The sequence below is a fragment of the Drosophila mojavensis genome, unplaced genomic scaffold (assembly GCF_018153725.1).
Source record: "Drosophila mojavensis isolate 15081-1352.22 unplaced genomic scaffold, ASM1815372v1 contig_80, whole genome shotgun sequence".
Taxonomy (NCBI): domain Eukaryota; kingdom Metazoa; phylum Arthropoda; class Insecta; order Diptera; family Drosophilidae; genus Drosophila; species Drosophila mojavensis.
The window spans coordinates 15,904,259-15,927,226 of record NW_025318906.1 but is presented as its reverse complement, the minus strand read 5'-3'; the positions used below and the strand labels follow the sequence as shown (position 1 = coordinate 15,927,226).

The window sequence follows — 22,968 nt, the reverse complement described above, 5'->3', positions numbered from 1 at the left end:
AAGCACTGCTATTTACAAAGAATTTGCTGGTATTTTAAGCAATTCGATGTATGGTAACACTATCAGCAGTTAATGTGAATTTTCCGTGGAACGTTGACGTTTCTGTCGTTTGTGCCGAATCAATCATTGCGCTCGTGTTAGAATTCGCGTTCGTATTTCTTGACAAAAGAATTGTATATAATAACAGTAAAGACGTGTATGTGTATTTTGTATATCGCCAATTCAAAGGCCTGTAAACATATTTGTTCAAAAATATATTCGGTTACGCACGATTTTTACGCAACGAAAGCAGCTGCCAGAAATTGCAGTTGTCGAGGCGGGGTGGGGTAATCCAAAGACGAAGCAGAAGAAGAAGAAGAAGAAGAAGAAGGGCAACAGCGGAAAGCAAAAGAAATCAAAGTCTGCGCATCGAAATAAAATAAATAGAAAATAGCAAAAGAAATAAATAAAAATTTTAAATTAAAATAGCCAAGTGTGTAACTGTTGGCAGTTGATACTAAGTTTCTAAATCTTTTGGCTAAAAATAGTTCACCATGGCGCGCTTGAAACATTTATAATTATTTTTTTTGTCTAAACAAAGAGGTGTGTGTAAGGAAATAGCGAATTCTTTTTGCGGTTGAGTAAGTAAAAAATACGAACAAATCAATTTTAAGTACATATAAATAATTTTTTCGTCAACACCTACGTCACACACTATGCGTGGGCGTGAATCATGCTTAAATATATATATATATATATATGCACATACACATGCACACATATGAATGTATGTGTGCATATAGATATTTTCGCACACTTGTTTCCACATTGATTTTCCCTTAGCAAGCGCACGTGCTGATTTCCAACTGGTCGCAACTGAGTTATCCAATTGGACCAATTTATACTGAAGTGCAGGCAAAAGAAGGCAACCCTTAGCAATGTTATTGTTGTTGTTGCTCTCAGCTGTTGGGACGTATGAAAAATTTCCATTTTGATTCGTTTTATTGATGGAAAATTTTCGCCACCCTAAAACTAAAAATTGTTGGTTGCCCAGGTAAACAAACAGCTTCAAATTTTCAACGTGTTTGCCGGTCGTTTATCAGTAAACGCAACAGCAAGAACAACAACAGCAGCCGCAATCGCAGCAATGCAGTGCAGCTTTTGCAGCTTTTGCAGGCAGCAACGAACTTGCAGCAAGCGAAAGCTCTTTCGAATTATCTAGAGAAATTTTTAGCCAGCACTAAAAGTTTATTGGCCTTATTTTGAAGGAATTTAAAGGATATGAAGAAGAAAAGACCGAATATGCATATAAACATTTATTCATGCAATTGCATTTAATTATGATTATTTTGTATACCAGAATTACTAATTGTATGCTTATAGTATGTAAATTTCGTGATATAATAAATTGAACTGACTTTATTAATTATTTAAAAATTTTCTTGATTTTCATTTTTTGCAGTAAATCTTGAACATCAAGCTACAATCCAAGTGCATAAATTTGTTTTTGTTCTTTTAAAAATTGTGTCATTCAAAATTTTACTATCAAAATGTCGCGTACAAGTAATTTAGAGACTAAACAGTTTAACTGTTAATTTAAAACAATAAAAAAATTAAAAAGAAATCATACAACACTAGAATATTCCATTCGAATATAATTGAAACTGCACAAGAAACTTGTGTGTGTGCGTGTGTGTCGTTGTGCGTGTGTGTGTTTCGGGCAGTGCAATAGGAAACTGGAAGTATTAGGCTGGAAAGCTCGCCGTTAACTGTATCACATTCCATTGGAAACGTATCTTAGTAGCTCACGCAAACTATCTCGCTCGCTCTCACGCCTCGCACTCTCACTCTCTCTATCCATTGTCGATTGCATCTGTTCGAGTTGGGATAACGGTTAAGTGCCTAATGGCAAGTTCGCTAAACAAGACGAGACACAGGCGCAGATTGGCTGCGATCTCGTTTCTATCGAATATCTCATTAGATGGCACACATCGGGACACAAAATTTGGCGCAACATTTGGCAGCAGCATCTGCACTCAGCAGCAGCAGCAGAAGCATTACAACAACAACAACAATAATAACAGCAGCAGCAACAACAGCAAAGGCAACGCAGCGGCAGCGTTGGGACTCGGCGCCGGCGGCTATCATCAGCATTATCAACGAAATCATCAGCAGCGCAGCAGCCAACCACAGCAGCAGCAGCAGCAACAACAACAATACCACCACCATCAACAACAACAACATCAGCATCAAAATGGTAAATGCGGTGGCAGCGCCTCAGCAGCGCTTCTGCTCTGCAGCGCCGATGTGCATATGGGCAGCGGCAGCGACGCCAGCGTCGGACTGTGCGGCCTGGACGACTGCAATGCCGCCGGAGTTGGCGGTGGCAGCGATGGTGATGGTTTTAGTGAAACTGAAAATATGGGTCAATACCTGATGAATGTGAGCGATCCGCCCATCCAGGCTGAGAGACGCAACATAAAGCGGCCCACCTCCTGTGGCCGCCAGCAGCAGCAGCAGCAAACCCCAAAATCGGGACGCATCAAGCAGCAGCAGCAACGTGGCGGCAGCGGCGGTTCTGGTGCTGAAAGCGGCAGCGATTCGGACAGCGTCAAGATACCGCTGAAGGTCTCCAATTTGGGCAGCGGCTTAAAGCTATTGCCGCTAAGAGAACGGTAAGTGCAACGAAGTCTTTGTAATCTATATAGCATTATTAATATTCTAAATGACTCTGTTATTGATGGCCTTAAAGCAATGGGTAATTTGGTGGATAAACAAGTTTTGGAAAATCTATCTAATAATATCATGTTCATATAAGGGATTTTTGATATAAATATTTACAAAATAACTTGTTCAAGACATGCTCTGATTCTCTCTCCCTCTCTTTCTATCTCTCTCCCACTCTCTCTTTCTTTTCATAGAATTTTACCTCCTTAGCTCCTTTAAGGTGATCGGAAGTTCCAAATTCCTTCGCTTCCCACTTGAAGACGCATACAATAATCATATAATCATTAATTTCTTAAAATAATGCCAATGTATAACTAATTAAATCTAATCCTTCATCGATAAATTATCGATATTTTTCCAAGTACCAAGAACATTACTTAACTTCATATTAGTTTTCTAAGCCCATTTATTACACCTTCATAAATTTAATTATCTAAATATTATTTTCGAATGCAATTTATGAATAGGCCTACACATATCTGAGTGTTTAGTATTATTAATTTTAAAATAATTTCGAATAATGATTTATAATTCATGTGAATCATGAATGTTTCTCAATTTATAGAGAGAGAGCGAGATGGAGATAAAAAAAAGTTTGTTCCAATCATTTTGCTATGTTGAAATTTCCAATTAAGTTGCTGGCAATTGACACCTGGTGTTCAATTTGTTAACAAGCTTAACGCGTCGTGGCTAAGCAAAACAATTCAGGCCAATGATTTTACAAGTGAAAAGCGCGAGCGAAGAACATTTGTTTATGCATATCTAAAGTTTCTCACAGCTGTCGTACGGCTAATTGAATCTATGTATTGCTCGAGCTCGAACAAAATGCACAATATTTGATACATATAAATATTGATGGGGTATATTGATGTTGATAAACGCTTTGTGACTGAGTAAAGGCGGCACAGTAGAGGAGCTAGATATGCATAGAATTGACTCAGTTCCATTTCTTTCCATTTCCATTAAATTCCCATTCATTGAAAATTTCACCTATTAAAGCAAATAAACAAAAATGTCCCAAATTTCCCATTGTCGTCAAGCAGAGTAGGATATTCTGCTAATCGAGCATTCCCTTTTGCAAGATCACTCTCTTTTTGTCTTCTCGTTCTGAATTGACGTAATTGCTTATGGTCGGACATAGTTGGACCCCGGACGGATGATATTTTTCACAGCTCGCTAAATATAGTAGTTGGATGCGGATTCACGCCGAATGTGGCGCCGTATCCATTCAAGTGGGTAACGTGTGCCAGTCCAATTAACGCAAATCAAAACGCCTCATTCGAGTGGCAGCCCGCAAATTAGTCAGCAACAATAAACAACAATTGCATGTTGTGCGTGTGTGTGTGGGCTGTCGCGGCTTCCACTTTAATTTAGGCTTTTGTTGTGTATCACTTGTAACTGCAAAGCCGGCCAGCCACCCAGCCCCAGCCTGCCTGACCTGCCCCTCATTCTCATGCCATAGCCAGCTGGGCGGGCTATCATTCGGTTTATTGTTTATTCGATTTAGATACGCTTTGTTTGACTTTTATTGACACGAAATGTGTCACCTGGCTTGACTGAATCACACGCAACTATTTCATAGTCATGCGCCACGCAAAAAGCAGTTCTAACTATCTGCTTAATGCATTAAATAAACTTAAAAGTCTGCCTGACATATGTATGTAGAAAATTGGCAATTTCGGTTTTACTTTGCTCCTTTATACTCGCCGCTATGCTCTCAGTGAGCAATGACATCTGCCAGCCATAAGATAAAGTGTGATCGAGCGATGGTCAGCTGTTACAATTTCCCTTTTCTTACTCTCTCTCTCTCAAATGTGTGCATGTGTGTGTCTGCATAATCCCATATCTAAGAGAAGAGCAAAAAGCCTTTACTGTGCACATATAATAATTACATCGTTTTTGAGCAGGGGACATCTTCCACATGAGCACACGCACACTTACATATACTTTGGTATGTACATATGTGTCTGTAAGTACATATCCTATGCCTGAAAATGATGAACACGTTTTATATGGAAGACACATGTGGACATATGTATCTACATACATACATATATGTATGTATATGTATGTATGCTTGTATATACATATATTGCATTTATAATAATAGGTCTTACTGTCATTTTGAGCTGCCAACATTAATATTGCCTGTTCATAAATATTTATTTATATTCGCTGTATGGCATATATGTACGTATGTACTTATATAACCCACTCATCGAGTGAGAGTGGGAGAGAGCGCACAGAAAGTACAAACGCAAATAAACTGCCTTGAACCTTGATAAGAGCAGTTGCACCACAAGATATATCTATCTCGCTTCGGCTATCATCGGTTCACACACAGTCCCGTTGCAGCACAAAGCTTTCTGTCTCAATGTTAGCACATTGCTCAAGTTGCGTTGAGCTCTGCTAGACGCATTTTAATATGTGCAAACACACACACACACACACTCACAAACTCATAGTTGCATTCGTGTGTGCACACTGCAATCCGTTGGCGCTTGCCGCGGTGACCTTGTTTCTTATTCGCGCTTCACCTACGCCTCTGCATTCGTTGTTGTTGTTGCGCTTTTGCTTCTTTCATAGTCATTGGGCTGTAGTTTTACGCTGTGTCGTTCACCTATCATCCAATTGGTTTCGTAAAGCTTTGCATGCCACTCGTAAATCTTATTAGCACAAGTCTCTACACACATGCAGGTATGCTTGTGCATGTAATTAGTTTAGCTTACATTTAAGCTAATTTAAACCAATTTTATTTGACATTTTGCCAACTGTTTGAATTGTTTGGTCAATGTGACAGCTACGTGTATAGTATCACTTATCAATTAGGCTAAGACGTCAGCAAATATTTGTCAAGAGCTTGTATTGCTTATCAGCCAATTGGATTTCATACAATGAAAGCTGATTAGATTATGGCTAAAGATGATTTAAACTGCTAATATCTGGCCATATCATGTACGACACTATCTGCTATTATTGCAAAACAATGATTTTCCAAAAATAAATATATAATCATATGTATAGTATATTAAATTTCTTAATATTATAGCCAATAGCTTCCACTTTGGCTTTAATATCATAACAAACTAAAAATAAACAACAATCAATGTTTTTCACACATTATCAAGAATTTACCCACAAGGCTTCAATTACATAATTCGAATAACATCCGTTTGACTATGTCAGCAACATTCATGGAAAACAACATTCATAATTTGAGACGTTCAAATTCCATTCTCATTCCCATTCCCATTCCCGCTTCCCGTTTGCGGAATGCTGCTTCCTGTAAGAAAAGAACAAAAAATGCTGCGCATGCGCGAAAGATGAATACCATTCATATACACAGCATAAGTGTTTATGTAAATGTATGTGTGTGTGCTTTTTATTGTATGGCGAAAAATGCAGAAAACTGCGACGCAAAAGCCAAAAGCAAAACAAACTACTTTAAGCCAATTTAATGGGGTCTCTTTCTTTTCTTGTTGTTTTGCTGTTGCTTTTATTTTATTATTTTTGGAGTCTACATTGAAAGTTGTTTTGAAATTTGATATGTGTGCATAGTAGGGAAGGAAGAAGGTTCTCCGAAAAAAGTGCGACACCGAGACCTTGCACGAAAAACGTAAACAAAAATATTGGATTGCGGCATTTTGTCTAACAAGTTGATTTTTGGCGGTGGCTCCGGCTGTACTCGAACTCTCTCACTCTCTGGCTGTCCCTCTCACTCTCTCTCCTCTCTCTATTGCAGCTGCTAAAAGCTCAAAATGTTCTCTATTACGTCATAAAATTTGTAAATTGATTTGGACATTTCCGCATTGATGTTACGCACTCTCAAGGACACAGACAAAACGCCGCGCTTGACACTGAAATGGAGCTTTAAGCAAAAGTCTGGCAACGCTTCGTGCGTTTAGCTCCTGTGCGCGGTTTCGCTCAATGTCAATGTCAGGGTTGCCCGTAACCAAAAACCTGTGTCAGACACGCGTTCTCTCTCGTCCTCTGCCTGTGCCGCCGCCTCCTCTGGCTCTGGCACTGCTCTACCTCTCCCCTCTGTCTAATTCGGCTTTCTGCACAAGTTCTTGTTGGCATCTTTTGCGAACTGGGTAGCCTTGAAGGGCAGCCAGCAGAGCTGTTTAACGACGCAATATGTACCGGTTAGATTGCTGTTTGTTTACTTCGCTTCCTTTACGAAGGCAGCTGTTTTTTTTTTTTTTTTTTCCTTTCTTTCTCTCTCATTGTGTTCCCATTTTTGTTGTGCAACATTTTCAAGGTCACCCAAAGAGTTTTGCATGCCAAAGGTATAGGGTTTCTAATATCGAGGGGTTGCAAAATATATGTCAGTAGAGCATATTTATGACACTAAAAATTCATTTAAGAAACCCATTTAAAATCGCAAGGAAATAGTTAAGACATTCCTGATCTTTTACGGCATGGGCCAGCTAATTTATTGGCAATAAAAAAAAAAGCAATGTAAATACTATTGCGCAGTTAGTTGTTATTATTGTCAATTTGTTATCCACCAAGCGCAGCGTATTGGATATTTATGGACTTACATATGTACGTATGTGTGTGTGTGTGTATGTGTGTGTGTGTAAACAAACATGCAAAATATTAATGGTAAAAACAGCTTTTTAACTTTTCGCTCCCTTCTCTCACACACGCTCGCTCTCCCTCTCTCAGTATTTCTCTGTCACTTACAAAGTTTTTGGTCTTTGTGCTGTGGTCATCAGCAGTTGCTTTTGTGTGTTGTGTTGATTCATTCGCTTCGACAAGCTGGCAAATACCAAAACAAAAACAAAAATGAACAACAACCATAACAAAAGTCGCAAACTCGCTCAAACCACTTTGAACCTCTTCAAGCCGATTGTGCTGCGTATAAGCACTTCGTATAGAGTCACAATTTAACGGAGCATTTGTATGTATGAAATTGCGAGCTGCAAGCTCAGGCGAGAGCCTGATAAGCAAAAACAACTGAAGAGAGCGAGCGTATGACAAAGAGAGAGGAGCATAAGCAGAATGTTAGCAGGGGAGGCAGAGACAGAGACAGAGAGAGCGTAAGAAGCAGCCTGTTCAATGGTTGTCGTTCTTGTTATTTTTGTTGTTACTTTATCTTTAGGCATTAGTTTTAATAGCGCCTATGCAATGAAACAAGTCAGATTGACAAATTGAATAATTGACTGATTGCGAAAACGTAGAACTGTGATAAAGCGAACTCAAAATCGCCTTAAATATGTGTAAATATATGAATAGAGAGTTTGCATATGGCTGAACGGAAATTTATAGACCCGCCGACTAGACTTATCTTTCATTATCTTGCATTTTATTTGCAAATGGGCGTCGTCTACCCAACTTTATTGCTGTGTAGATCTGTTGCACATTCATTGCTTAGTTTCGAGTTATATTCTCAAGTCTTATTCTGTTGGCATTGACAGTGCTTAATAAACAAGGGCCTTTCGTCAATCCCGACAGATAAGCTAATCTAAATTGGGTTTTAATGATTACGTCAAGATTTTCGACTTTTTACAATCGAATTTATAAATAATATAAATACATATATGTATTTACATTCATATGTATGTATATATTAGGTTTTAAAATATGTTAAAGCTCTTTAGCCGAAGGTCAAATTGTTGAACAATAAGAGTCAAACAAGTAAACCCGATTGGTTGATACAGGTACTGAGCAAAACCAAGAGTTTGCTCAATTTTGTGAACTAGAAATAAATAAACAATTAAAAGCATAATAAATAATTATGAACAACAAATAGTATATCATTATGCTAATTACTCAGTAATGTATATATGCAATATGTATAATTTATATAAAAGTAATATATATGTATATAGGGTATATACATATGTACATACCATTTCCATGGTCCACCAATTTTGTTAGATTTTTCACTTAGATCTAACCTTGCTATAATGAGGGATAATTATGGAATCTAAATTCATACATTTCTATCTATCTATTATCTATGAAACTTAGGCTAAAAGAGTAAATGCAAATTGTCAATGCACCAAGCTAATATACTTAATTTTTGCTATCGAAACAGAGTATCAAAGTTGGATTTCTAAATATATTGTTGCTTATTGTTTTGCTTTTGTTTTGTTATGCAAACTGATTTTAATCACATTGTAGTTGGGCACGTGAGGCACGAGCGACAAGCTTTTCCTATTAATATATATTTGTAATATAAAGGCATACACTACTTTCTTATATGAAGTGCTGAAGAGCTGATAAGAGCGTAATGAATGATAAGCAGCTAGCAGCGCAACAATGATAAGACAAAAGTTAATTGTTTTCAATTGATATTGTTTACGCTGCTTGTTGCACAAATCACATTTGGAAGTTTGATTGCCAACAGATGACAATGGCGTGTAATTAAAAATATGTAATCAAATTCACGTTGATAGTGGGGTATATCTGTTACTTCATATAAAAAGTAACAGTTTTTAAATTAAAACAAAACAACAAAGAAAAGTTTTATTGAAATTATTCTTATTTACAATTTCTATATAATTTAGTACATATAACAAAAGTTCTTAAATTTGCATGAAAATAGGACCGAGGTTTTATATATTGCATTAAATTGATAATTAAAACTCTCTTTGTCAGTTTTTATTGAATTCCAATTGGCTTATATTTAAATTCCAATTAGACTGTGTTTGTCAACTCTGTGCATGGGTATTTGAAATATTTGTTTGAAATTTAAATATTGTTTGCCGATGGTACAGGCGCGCAGATGTCGTTAGACAACAGCTACCGAAAAAGAAACAACTCAAAAATGCCAGCAAACACGCACTCACACACACACACATGCCCAAAAATATAGCGAGAGTGAGGAAGAGGGAGAGAAAGAGAGAGTCAGTCAGTCTACCACTTGCACTACGACACGCACTTGTGGGCGTTGCATTCGTCTCTCTTCTAGGGCTATACTCTTCTCTCCCAGTTACTTCTAATCATCGCATTAAATACCGTATTGTTGTGCTCGCACTCACAAACACACACACACATACTTACGCATGAGCTCGCTCATTATTTGAAGAGTCGATAAGTTACACAAGATGACGCGTCGTCGTATATTTTCTACAGCGTGCCCTTTTGGAAATGTCTTCTGCTGCTTCTTCTTCTTCTTCTCCGCCTTTGGCTGCAGTTTGTTGAGCATTTAAATTCCATGTAAACATGTAAATAACATAATAGACGTGCGTGTGCGTGTGCGTAAAAGTGTGTGCGTGGTTTTTGGCGTTCCGTCTTCCCTTTGGTCTTTTGCTCCGCTCATTTGTTGTGTGTGGCGTTTGGTTGCTGGCATTTCTGGGCGCCTATTCGAATACTCCAACTAATTAACGGGTTATGACAGGCTTGGCGCCACTTCATCATATTGCTTATGGGTATGGGTCCCCCCTTGAGCGAGTTTCCTAATTAATGCAAACGCTATTTCACGGAAATTTGTGTACGTGATTTTAGGTGCCATTTGTTGGAGCCCTTTGCTGTAGCTGGAGCTGGAGCGTAACCTCGATCTATACCAATTATCTCAAGGTAATTGAGCAGGCGCACAGAAATAAATAACAACAAGATGCCCTTCTGCAGTTGCAGTCCAATAAATACAAACTCGATGTTTATTTTCTACGAAAAACGCACGACAAACAATAAACAACGATCTATGAATGCCCACATCATGTGTCTGTGTGTGTATATATGTATGTATGCAGTGTGAACCTCGATCGTATTGACAAAATTTCTTTGGACTGCTCTTTGCTGCAAGCCTGTGAAAATATCGATCACCTCTTTGGGGTGTGTGCGTGCATCTTCTGAATGCTGCTATTTAAAGAAAGAGAGCGAGAGGGAGAGGCAATGGGATATTGTGATGCGCCGTTAAATGTACCCAAACTGCTGTTGGTATTTAGAAGGGGGAGCCAATGAGAGAATGGGATATTATGATGCGAGTGAGAGAAAGGGAAATTATGATGCGCCGTTAAATATACCCAAATCGCTGTGGGTATTTTGAAGGAAGAGCCAGTGAGAGAATGGGAAATTATGATGCGCCGTTAAAATACCCAAACTGATGTGTGGCTATTTGAAGGGATTTTGAATGGAGAGCGAGCGAGTGCGTAAGCTTGAGTGAGTGAGTAGAGGGGAATATACGCTCATTGTTGCATTTGAGGCTTGTCATTTAAGATCATTTATACATGCATAAGTAAATAAGTTATCTCAATGGTTTTTGTATACTTAATTCTCATTTTAACCCTCATTCTCAATTGCAGAACCTTCAGCAATGGAGCTAGCGAACAGAGCTTGCAGCCGGAGAGACGTGCCCGTCTGAATACTGCACCTGGAATGCGAGGAAGCAATGCCGGACTCATTGCAGCTAGCGGACTCAAACGCAACTACAACATTCGTAGCGGTTCGAGTGCCAGTCACATAACGGATGACAGCAGCACCGAGAGTTTGGCCCCTGCCACTGGCAGTTTTCGCAACAGTTTCGGTAAATCCGTGCAGATCACTGATGGACGTCGAGCTCCGGGTGTAGGATTGGGACAACGCAATGAGCGCATTTTGTTGGTATCACAAAAGGTGCCATTTTTTATATTCTCAGCATTGCCGTACTACAAGGGCAAGAATGGACGGTACGTAAATGATCATAAAGAATTCGAAAATATAAATTGATATTAATATATCTGCATATCCTTCTAGTGCCGAGATACGCAAGGAGGATCGTCGACGTCGCAACCCATCCACTTCTCGCCCCTTGAGCTCCATTAACGATGCTCCCTTCGACCCCTTCGATTTGCTAGGCATAAAGAAAGCTGAAAGTGGCCAGGTTAGTTCTGTACGCAAATATTAATCAAGTTAAGCGAATTAATTAAAATTTTTTTATCTATTTCTTAGGATATTTCGTACGGACACTTGCTGGTACCGTCGCGTCAATATGAGAAGGATCGCAAGAAACATGGCAATGCCTCGACCAATCCCTCTATATTTGAGAATCAAATGGAGATAACGAGCACAGCAGCTCTCAGAAATCATGGCATAGCGAGGTTGGTGCCTCATTCAAATCGAATGTTTCATTTACCTGTACCATAATTTTCCATTACCATAAACGCATTATGATTAAAATTGATCTCATGTCTCATCCATATTACAAACATTATTAATTGGTTCATTGAAATGTTGATTAACTATTTCGAAACATTATGCCTAAATTTATCCATATCCTTTCATCCATAAGTATGCATATGTAATTCTGTAAAAAACAGCTTTAAAATCAATTTAACGACTGTAATCCAATTTAATTTACATAACGTCTCGTAATCCCCTATAAATGAAAGAAGGAGAAAAAAACAAATAATCAGCTTGTTAAATATTTTTGTCAAATAAGCAAAATATAAACAACAGCTAAAGCTCAAATATCAGATGAACAACATAATTTTCATTCGCTGCGTGCACAAAATTCTATAATAAATATATTGCGGCTACGGACTGAGTCATGGGCATTCGAAATAAATCAGCGAAAAACAAGTGAAAATATTGCCGTCGGCTGTGATCGACTGCCCAATACCTGTTGATGATTCCAAAAATTAGCTATATTTGTTAAAAATTTCATATTTTAGAATTTGCAATCATATTTTTCGGTTCATAGTTTGATTATGAAATGTAAATCAAGTAGAGAACTTGCTGATTATATGCGTTTAAAATTGACTATATCATAATCCTGTTGGATGCTACCTGTAAAACTATTGATAGTTAAGCTGTGAAAGGTATAAGAATCAAAGGTTAAAAATATTTAAATTTTAAAAGTATTATATGATGCCCAAGCCAATTTCAAAATATAATAGGTAACCATATGTACATAGTCTATAAAGCGACCCATATAGGCACACAAGTAGGCATACCAGAAAACCAATATACTCATCTTCTACCTTATGAGCGAGCATACCAATATGATTCAGGTGTTTTTTTTTAACTTTTAATGATTGCGTAATACTTTACATAATCAAAAATATATATATTTATATCTAGCATATATGTATATATAATAACTGTATACAAGAAGGAGAATTTCGACGCATTTTGTACCATTAACTGTTTTTTGCTAATCATAACGCTTTGCACTACTTCGTTTCAGCACAAAAACCATAACCAAACATCAAGGCAAATGGTAAATTTTTGAAGCAGCTAATAAATAACAAAAATCCAAAAACAATCACAGCTATCTCGGCTATGAATTGATAAATATATATTAACATATTGTATATACATACATGGATAGTTCATGGCTTGGATGGCTTGTGAAAGCTTTCAAATATCCGTTGTATCTATATTATATAGAGTAGTTACCACTAACAAAATTCACACTTCACATTTGCACAGTCGAAAACTGGCTAAAACGCTTTCAACTAAACCGCTTACTCACGCCTCTTATAGATCAACAATAAATACATTTATATCTATATATATATCATATCATACGATATATCTATAATCAATAATCGATGCATTTTACAGGTGCTTCACCTATGAGAACAACAATCGCAATAATACCACAGCGAGTCCAACACCCGAGATGAAACTCGATATGGATATGGAGAGCATGGTACTCAGTGGAACAGATGCGGGTCGTGGTTTGCCTGTAAGTAGAATTTTGTCTAAACTATATATATTGTACTATAGCTTATCCCTTATGCTCTCTGTCTACAGTATCAACAGTATTCGGCGAGCATCCTAGATGATCCAGAGTTAATAGCGGGCAAGCATCGCACTTTGTTGACCTTCACCTCGTATATGACTTCGGTCATTGATTATGTGCGTCCGTCGGATCTGAAGAAGGAGCTGAACGATAAGTTCCGTGAAAAGTTTCCAACCGTACAGCTGACCTTAAGTAAACTGAGAAGGTATTTTTGATCTGCTAAACTCTTCAATGAAAACTTTAACTAACTCTATGTTATTCCACAGCATCAAGAGGGAGATGAGACGCATCAATAAACTGGATTCGCGCATCGATTTGGTCACCATATCGCAGGCCTATGTCTACTTCGAGAAGCTAATTCTAGCCAATCTGATAAATAAGAGCAATCGCAAGCTGTGTGCCGGCGCCTGTCTCCTGCTCAGCGCCAAGATGAACGATGTCAAGGGCGATGCTCTGAAGAGTTTGATTGAGAAGACGGAGAGTGTGTTTCGTTTGAATCGCAAGGAACTGATATCCTCGGAGTTCGCCGTGCTCGTGGCGCTCGAGTTCAGTTTGCATGTGCCAATGCATGAGATCTTGCCGCACTATCAACGCTTGCTCTACGAATCCTAGAGTTGGCCCACGCGCTGCGCCGAAGGTTATCTGACGGCGGCAGCGCAGGCGGCGGTTGCCCTGGCAGCGGCCACGACGCGACATCATTTAAGGCGCAAAGGCAGTCGCAAGTAGACGGAAGAAGAAGACGAGGAAGATGGATGATGTTGCATACTTTTGGGGCATGATTTTTGTACTTATTATATTGCATATTTTTGGAGGCGGGATTTTTATAAACTTATATTTTACGAGTATATGAGAAACAATAATTATTTAAGTATATAGAATAAGTTTTGCTACGAATTAAGTTCACACAATTGACAAAAAAAAAAAAAATACAAAAGAAAAAAACAAAAAAGCAAAAAAAAAGATACAGAAAATATAGAAATTTACATATACATATATAATAACCTTCCTAACGAGACCTCTCCGGTAGTAGGCGCTTATATCTGTAGCTGTTAAGTGTTTTTCTTTTAGCAAGTTATTTTTTCTATGTTTTGTTATAGATCGAGTATAATAAACAAATAAATCTAAATAGAACTGACAAAAAATATTTATTACGAATGCGTCATATAATTTACATATGTAGCGATAGCGCGCGCGGCTTATCAAATTCAGCTGTCACAGCTGGTGGAGCTCTTGCAACCTGATAATATTATTCAAATTCAACCTGAACTGCGGCGGTTGTTTGACTCCACTCGGCACGGCACGGCTCGGCATGGCACCGCCTAGCTCGATCTCTGCCTCTTGGCATTGCTGTTAGCCGCATAAGCAAAGCTAACTAATCCGCCCCAAACGGACAGAAGTCAGATGAGCTTTATTTGGTGCCGAAATATCCACGCAGCGCCACAATGGGGGGCCTCACACCCATTTGCGTAAATCACCTGAGGCTCATCAATCAAAAATCAATAAATAATTTGCGATCGATTATTTGAGTGGGCAACAGGCGCCCAGCAGCCAGCTACAAGCGACGAAACCCTAAAAAGAGTTCTCCGTTCCGAGTCTATAAACAAATGCGGGCACCGATAACCGAAAAAATAATAAAATACTCACGTGCCCAGTTGGACTGGCCCGGGCCCCATATGCATTACATTGTTTGTTATTGTTGCTAACAGTTAACTCTGCTTTGGTATACCCTGTAAAGAGCACGGACAGCAACGGGCATACCTCAAGTGGCTGAGCAAGCGATGAAAGTAGTTGTCTGTTAATATAAAAATAAAATTAATATACATATACATACGTATACAATTATTTTGTATATAAATCATTATAAGAAGAGCATTTAAAACAAGTAAAAGTAGCATACAGTACTGCACAAAGTACAGGGTGCACATGTAGCACTACTTGTTCACACATACACGCACATTTGAGGGCTGTCAGAGTAAGCAAAGAAAATGGTGTATTCTCAGAACTGCCGACTGCATCGGACCTCTCGCTCGATCACTCTGCGGCTTAAGGCTGTCAAGTGGCACAGCTTCGCAGAGAGCGCGAGAGAGTAAATGACCCGAGTAAATGCGAAGCAGGCTGTCCGCTTAAATAAATGTCCTACCTGCTTTCATATGTATGTGTGGTATGTATGCTTTGTGGTATAGGGCAGTGTTTAGTCGAGCAACTGCAATAATTTTATATTTATTTATTTTGATAAGACATCTGTTGTTATTGTTGTAACTGTTTTGGGCAGACAGCAAATGGGCAGAGGTTGCTGCTGCACACTTGGCTATGCCATGTATGCGTATCACAGTGTGAATGTGAGTGTGCATGTGTTTGTCTCTCCCTCTCTTTCTCTGTCTTTCATTCCATATGTGGGCATTGCATTAGTGTGTTTAATGCGTTGCAATGTAATCAGTTTTTGCTTTATCAGCATAGCTCGCTGACTGTACTAGATTAAAAAAAAATTATAATAAAACAGAAGAATAACAGAACAAACTAGCTCGCTCCATGGCTGTCTTATACGTACTATTTCAAATAATGTAATTGCCGTGACTACGAAATAATTAAATTCTCTACTATGCGCAATTAGACGAATAGCCTGAAGAGCTCTCCGATGCACATAATTATATACATACATACAACATGTATGTATATGTTGAATATGAAGACACACACATACATACATATGTACCTACGGCCTTACGGTCCGAAATATATGTATGTATGTATTTACATATGTTCATATTTATGTACACTGCTGTTGCTTGCCACATGCTGTTGCATAATGGACATGCTTAAAACTAATTAACGCAAAAGCAACGCCGGAACCGAATCTGTTTACTCCTCCGCTCTACCTCTCGTTCTCTTACATTCTTGCGTTAACTATCTCGTTCTGGGACGCGCTCAATCTCTGTTTCTCTCTCTCTCTCTCTCTCTCTGTGTCTCTCCCTTTTCCACTCTCTCTCTGTGTGTTCCCCTCTTCATTCGCTTGTGGTCGTTATTCTACTGCTCTGTTTGCCTGATATTCGCGTATGCTGCTTGTCTAGGCCGTAGCAGAACGGCAGCAGCAAAAAAAAATTATTTATTACTCATTAGCACGCAAGACGGCAGCAGAGGCAGAGGCAGAGGCCGCGGCAACGGCAACGGCAATGGCAGACAACGCAGCGGCGTTGATGACTTTTGCCATCTTTAGCTCATTTATTAAGAATAAGCCCAAGCGGCACACGCCCAGCAAACACACACACACACGCACACTCAGAACTTTTTCATTAAAATTTCGTTTTTATTATTTCGTCACTCATTAAGTTGGCCATTGCGCACTTTTGTGCCTCCCCCATTGACTTGTCTTTTATGGCTTTTGTTGTTGTACGTTAACTGTTTTAGTCGCATTGGCTCACTAGTTAACTTTTTTTTCTGTTTTTCTGCCGCTGCCACTGAAGTTGCCCTGTGCCCTGGCCGAGCGCTCGACGCTGATTGGAAAGTTCTGTCTGCATTTTCAGCAGCGACGTCCGCCGGTGACGCGTTTCTTTCGCAGCAGCAGCGGCTGCTGCTGCTGCTGTGGTTGCTGCTGCTACTGCTGCTTCTGCTGCTTCTGCTGCTGCTGCTGCTGCTGCTGCTACTGCTTGCTTCTGTTGCCTGTCTGCTGGCTGTGGTTTTCTGTGCGCCTGATACTGTGCGCCGAGTTAATTGGTTTGCAAACAAATTAACCAACGTGGGTGTGTACGTTTCCTAATTAGCAGCTTTTGTAATTAAATATGCCCGCAGCCACTCACACACAAACGCGCGCACACACACACGCACTCATGTGTACGGCCTGTGTACATGTACGTATGTCGCAGTGTGTGTGTGTGTACAATGGCATAACGGTTCATGTGACTGTAAGGCGCAGTGGCAGCTACTCGAGGGGGTCCGCATTCTAGCTAATGAATGAAGCAATCCCCCCTTAGAGTACGTCCCAGGCACAGTAAAAACAGGCACGCGGGGTGCGGTCAGACGATGTGGTAACAACGCTGACGTCCCGAATGAAAATGCATTTTAATTAGGGGTTTTTGTTGGCTTTTGTTTTTAGTACTTTTTTGTATGCTGATGGCTGCTACTGGCTGCTCGAAGTGCTGCGCTGCTTTGGCTTCGTTCATTAGTTGAATTGAGGCGTAGAGCTGTCAAGATGCGAAAAAGAAATGCGAAAAATAGCATTAGCAATAGTAAATCGTATAAAAACTTCAAATCAGTATGTTTTGATAATAATATAATACTTATAATTAAAAAAAATTAAATTATTTAAAAATATTAATAAAAAAAAATAATATTTTTAATATTTATTTTTATTATTATTTTATTTTTAATATTAATAAAAAAAATAAATAAATAAATATTGAAATATTTATTTAATTAAAAAATATTTATTTATGAAATTAATGTTATAGAAATGTAAATTTAGGACCAACTGAAACGAAATCTTAAAACAAATATAGTGAAAACAATCCCTGAATATTTTAGTTATTATATTTGTTTATATTTAATAGCGGACAAATTAATAAAATTTGGCGTATTTTTAGTATAGCCTGGCAACCCTATGAATCTCAACAAATAAGCGCGCCCAATGGAACAGTGCAGAGAGTGGGAAGGTTTTGGTGGTCTTCAATGACATTGCACCATAGTTGAAGCCAGTGCCAGTGGCACAGCCAGTGCCGGTCTCTATAGCTCAGGTATATATATACGTAGGTAGAACTGCCTGGGCATTGGAGGTGGATATAGTCCATGCCGGAGCCGCTGCCATTCATGCGATTGTTCTTTTTGTTGTTCAATTCAATTCAATTCAATTTCAGCAGCACCGAAAAGGGTCCAATTAAAAAACCACAACAATTAACGAGCCAAGTGAGTTAACTTGGCATAAATGGAATTTTAATTGGCAACATAAGAGCGGCAGTAACAACAACAACTACCAGCAGCAGCAGCCAGTGAAAAGAGCCAAGAGCCAAGAGCAGGAACGGAGTGACTCGCCGAGTGCCGATAAGTGAGTGCAGCAATCGGGTAGAAAGAGCGAAACAGAGAGAGAGAGTGGGTGAGTGAGTGAGTCGGTGAGTGAGTGAGTGGCGCACTGAAAGGAGAAAGAGAGAGATGGGACGCTCGTTACGAGCCCGGGAGTAGTTAAGTAAATGAGCATTTTGTTTCACTAATGAACACTAATGAATGCCGGAGACAACACTTCGGTTAAGCTGTGTACGTGCGTACGTGTATATGTGTGTGTGGATATATGCATGTGTGTGTGTGCTTGTGTGTGCTGCCTTTGTGAGTTTGGGGTTTTGTGTTGTTAATTAATAAACACGAAAGCCGGGCCAGGCAAGGCCCATTGTGTATGTGTGTTTGTGTGTGTGTGTGTGCCCAGTTTTGAAGGGGTTAAAATAAGCAATTAGTTGGATTTTCAACTAGGCGCACAGCAAATGCAGAGCCGTCGAAACTGGCAACTGGTAACTGGCAACAGGCGCTGGCGCTGGCGCTGGCACGGACAGAGGCAGAAGAAGCAGCGCAGAGGCACAGGCAACTTTGGGAGGCAAGCCGACGCCGACGACATGAAAAACTTTCAAACTGTTGCCGACCAGCGTAGTCGACATCGCTTCTTCTAACGAGCAGCGGATAGAAATTGCTGCCGCTGCCGTCTGCCGTCTGCTGCTGTTGCTGCTGCTTGGTGGTCGGCGAGCGAGGGACGAACATTGTCGTCGCTGTGGCATGTTGTTGTAAGCCTGCCACGCATTGCCCCTAAGCCACCCACCCAGCAGCAGCAGCACCAGTTCGCGTGCCTCGCTGTGTGGGCGAGCGGATGCAAAAAGCTTTTTTGCGCTTGGCCCTTTGCGGTGTTTCTCTGCTTTCTGCTACGAGTTTTAATTAGTGTAACGGTTTTAACGTTACCTACGTGCGTGTGGCACTGAAACAACAGGTGGTCAATAAGGTATGATTTGTTAATGTGTGACATGTTGCCTATAAATTTGCTACACTCTCCATTCAAATATCGATCAAATTGTGAACCAATCGGAACTAGTTGGGATTTGAAATTGACGATAGATTGAACATGGAACTAGCTTAGATTATTATAATTATAAATTCTATTTACTTTATGTATCAAATTGATTGATACTATCAATAAAACTCTAAATTATAAATACAAATTACTTAGCTAAATTTTAAAAATTTAATCAATGGGCAACAATTCTTAACCATAATCCTTAATTTATTTACTAATTATTTTATTATTATTATTTTTTTTTAAATACTAATATAATGCTTTATTTAATTGAATCAATTAACAAAAATCGTTAATCCAACTCATTAGAACAAGAATAAATAAAGTATCTAGAATATATATCAAGTGCGAAGACACAAATTTATACATATTCTTATTTTTTAAAATATTTATTTGCAACTATTTAATTCAAAAAGCTAATTAGAAAGCTGTTTCAAGTCAAGTTTGACCAGCTTCTGAATTCATTATGAAATTACACAAAAATGCTGTGCATTTGCCCCACTGTGCAAAATTTGTTTTCTTGTTAATCTATTCGCTCTTGTTTTCAATTACTTCCGAATCGTACATATGTATTTATATTCTAACAGCAAATTGATCAAGTTAACAACAATAAATAAATCTTTGCCATCGTCTATATAAGGAAATACAATTTTTATGACTTTATTTTATGCGACGTATGAATCAGTCAAATGCTGGCAATCAAGATTAAAAAGTCGATTAGAATAGGCAAATTAAAAATAGAAAAGAAAATGTAAGAAGAGCTAAGAGCGACTAGCAGATACCCTATGCCAAAGTAATGGCTCCTGGAGGACAGATGAGTGAAGATAGAAAGGGAGAGGATAGAGAGAAAGAGAGAGAGAGATAGAGATTGAAAGACTGAAGGCTAACTAGATAGAGAGACAAATGAAAGGTTATACAGATGGATGAATAGATTTACGGGTAAACGGACGGACGGGGAAACGAACGAGCTGACGGATGGATGGTCAAAAGGACAGACCGAAGAATAGATGGACAAAATGAAGGATGAAAGGATGGACAGACAGATGAAAAAATGGACACGCATACGAGCAGAAGAGCGAATCATCTGGATTATACATTGTATACATAGTAGCCTTTCTTCTACCCGTAATATACATCTACATAAATCCAGTATACCCTACATTCATATGAAATTTAGCGTATTTAGCTTGGCTTGCAGACAACTTGCGAAACCGTAAGCTCACCTATTAGGTAGCTGGGTGAGATGTAGCCTGTTTAATTTGTCGGCTTATATGGTAAAGCGAGAACGGCGAAAACAGAAAATCGTCTAGTACTGTTGTCATTGGCACTGCCTAAGCGATATGCAAAGCCGTGGAGGAGGCTGCCTCAGAGCTGAGACAGCGAACCCGTTTTGTCTACAGAAAGCAAACAAAACAAACGTCTGAGTGATATATGACGTCATTAGCTGAAATTAAGTGTGGGTTGAACAGCAACAACAACAAAACAGTCAACAATAATAATCATTTACAATTTGCCAAGGTATTGGCAACACACACACACTCTCACATACACAAACACACCTGTGTGAAATCATATTTTAGAATATTGCTGGCGTCGCTTCAGTTCAATCGAATTTTGAAACGCGCCAAGTCGAGATCGAGCTGAGAAAAAATGTCGCTACGGAAGAAAGAGGAATATATACCCATTAAGTGTGAGGGCTGGAATGGGAAATTCGTGTATCCCGATGGAGCTGTGAATAATGTGTCCAAGATACGTCGCCAGAATCAGAATGTGACAAATACAAACAATTTCTATGGCTATAATACGGAACCGATTGTCCTGCCGACGGCTTGGGATGGCACCTTTGTGAAGAGCGGCGAGACACGCACCAAGCCTGAACGAAATCGTTCCGATGATCAGGACTATTTCGAATATAATTCAGATCCGACCATATTGCCAACGACTTGGAGTGGTGAATTCGTCAACGATCCGAACGATGTGCGCATCAAGCCGGAGCGAAACTTCTCCGATCCGAGGGATTATGCCGAGGCCAATCGCTTCAAGTTGGTGCAGTGAGAGGGGCGGGAGGAAATGGATATTGAAAGTGAATTGTGAATATTTTGTATTGTACTAACAGAGCTTTTTATGAGATCTATTATCCTATCTGATCTTCACACTAATCACAATCTTGATAAATTTCATGTTCTCTTGAGTTTTGCATTGAAATTAACCTAAGCGTTGTATTTGAGTTATTTATTTTTATTTTTAATAAAAAACAATTGTGAAATGACACAAAAATAAAAATGATTGTGGGTGTTATTATATGAATATGAAAGCTTCGTGATATTTCTGTGGCCTTTTAAGGTCGCAGCGAGTTCGACTAATGCAAATCGATCAAGTTGAAAAATACGTGTTTTTTTATGAAATAGCTGTAGATTCGATATCGATTTCAATTTCCTATATGGTAAAGTGCAGTTTAAGGGCAACTTCCTTCTAGACTTTTCGTGTTACCACATGAATAAGCGGTAAGTATTCATAATATTTTTACTCGCTTAAAATGTAAAGAGAGTATATTTGTTTAATAATCTTTTGGAAATGGACAAAGCGGAACAGATATACATAGATCGTTACTATACAAGTATAATATATGCAAGGGCAATAAAGTTATCTTTTTATTTTATTAGTACTCGCTTAACTAAGAAGCAGACTAAATTAATTAGTAAAACCTTTTTCAGATAACAAAAAAAATCTATATATACAATATATAAGAAAATATATACTTTAATATATATATTAATATATATATGTACATATTTATGTATATTTATTTATATATGTACATAAATCAATATATTTTATCTCTCAAAAATTGATTACTCAATAGTTTTGACTGTTTCTTAGTTAAGCGAGCGGCAATAATGAAATAAATACCTTTTTTTTTTTCATTTAACAATGAATTGTACTGTCACATTTAATTTAAGCTCACTAATTGGCAAAACGTTGCATGCCTGAACAACTAAATCGATTATTGAGCAGGTGTGGGCATAGCGCAAAGGTTAACAAAGTAAACTAACAATGATCCATTTTCAAAATAGAGCAAAGTTTTATTTAAAAAAGAAAAAAAAAAAAAAGCAAGGTTACGTATGAAATATTTGAAAATAAAAAATAATTTGTCACATTTGACCCCGACGTGAATCGAACACGCAACCTTCTGATCTGGAGTCAGACGCGCTACCGTTGCGCCACGGAGTCATCAAATACGAGGCAGCAAATTGAATACTTGACTTCCATTGCCACATTTTAGATTTTCCAGATTTGTATAGCGTTGCCACAAAGAGAAAAATATGAAATGCCACTTGTTAGTGATGAAACGAATATTTATCAGCTAAAACTTACGGCAACATATATTATAAGCTGAAAACTACTGCAAATTCATTTCATTTCCTAAACCATTCAATCGTACAGCCAATATTGTTTTCTATAATTATAAAGTTTGACAATTTATAATAAATATAATAAATAATAGAATATAATCAAATTTCAATATCGTGAAAAGTTTCACATA

At 38.5% G+C, this 22,968-nt stretch overlaps 3 protein-coding genes and 1 non-coding gene across 14 annotated transcripts; 2 read left to right on the top strand and 2 right to left on the bottom strand.

The window, feature by feature from the left end:
• The first annotated feature begins 64 nt into the window (after nt 1-64).
• LOC6580142 (CDK5 and ABL1 enzyme substrate 1) lies at nt 65-14,169 on the top strand. 2 transcript variants are annotated; one of them, XM_032730582.2, is made up of 9 exons: nt 65-620; nt 1,442-2,654; nt 10,962-11,324; nt 11,392-11,518; nt 11,587-11,735; nt 12,824-12,856; nt 13,204-13,327; nt 13,396-13,589; nt 13,651-14,169. In XM_032730582.2, the coding sequence occupies exons 2-9, from the start codon at nt 1,885-1,887 to the stop codon at nt 13,994-13,996; spliced, it is 2,106 nt and encodes a 701-aa protein (XP_032586473.1). In that variant the 5' UTR covers nt 65-620; nt 1,442-1,884; the 3' UTR covers nt 13,997-14,169. The 2 variants fall into 2 exon arrangements, with proteins under 2 accessions (XP_032586473.1, XP_032586474.1); XM_032730583.2 differs by lacking the exon at nt 12,824-12,856.
• LOC116804167 lies at nt 11,735-17,629 on the bottom strand. Of its 10 annotated transcripts, XM_044010942.1 has the most exons (4): nt 17,478-17,629; nt 15,029-15,176; nt 11,996-12,013; nt 11,735-11,941 (listed from the first exon to the last, which is right to left on the bottom strand). In XM_044010942.1, exons 1-4 carry the CDS (start codon nt 17,597-17,599, stop codon nt 11,873-11,875), a joined length of 357 nt encoding a protein of 118 aa, XP_043866877.1. In that variant the 5' UTR covers nt 17,600-17,629; the 3' UTR covers nt 11,735-11,872. The 10 variants fall into 10 exon arrangements, 1 of the variants encoding a protein (XP_043866877.1); XR_006357852.1 differs by lacking the exon at nt 17,478-17,629 and adding an exon at nt 15,525-16,103 and having other exon boundaries at nt 11,735-12,013; XR_004364233.2 differs by lacking the exons at nt 11,735-11,941; nt 11,996-12,013; nt 17,478-17,629 and adding exons at nt 14,505-14,978; nt 15,525-16,103.
• Nucleotides 17,630-21,020: 3,391 nt separating this feature from the next.
• Nucleotides 21,021-21,707, top strand: LOC6580141. The gene has a single exon (XM_002005965.4). It carries the CDS (start codon nt 21,075-21,077, stop codon nt 21,477-21,479), a length of 405 nt encoding a protein of 134 aa, XP_002006001.1. The 5' UTR covers nt 21,021-21,074; the 3' UTR covers nt 21,480-21,707.
• An 876-nt stretch (nt 21,708-22,583) lies between these two features.
• Trnaw-cca lies at nt 22,584-22,655 on the bottom strand. Its single transcript has one exon. It is a non-coding gene; the product is annotated as a tRNA-Trp (tRNA).
• Between the last annotated feature and the right edge of the window lie 313 nt (nt 22,656-22,968).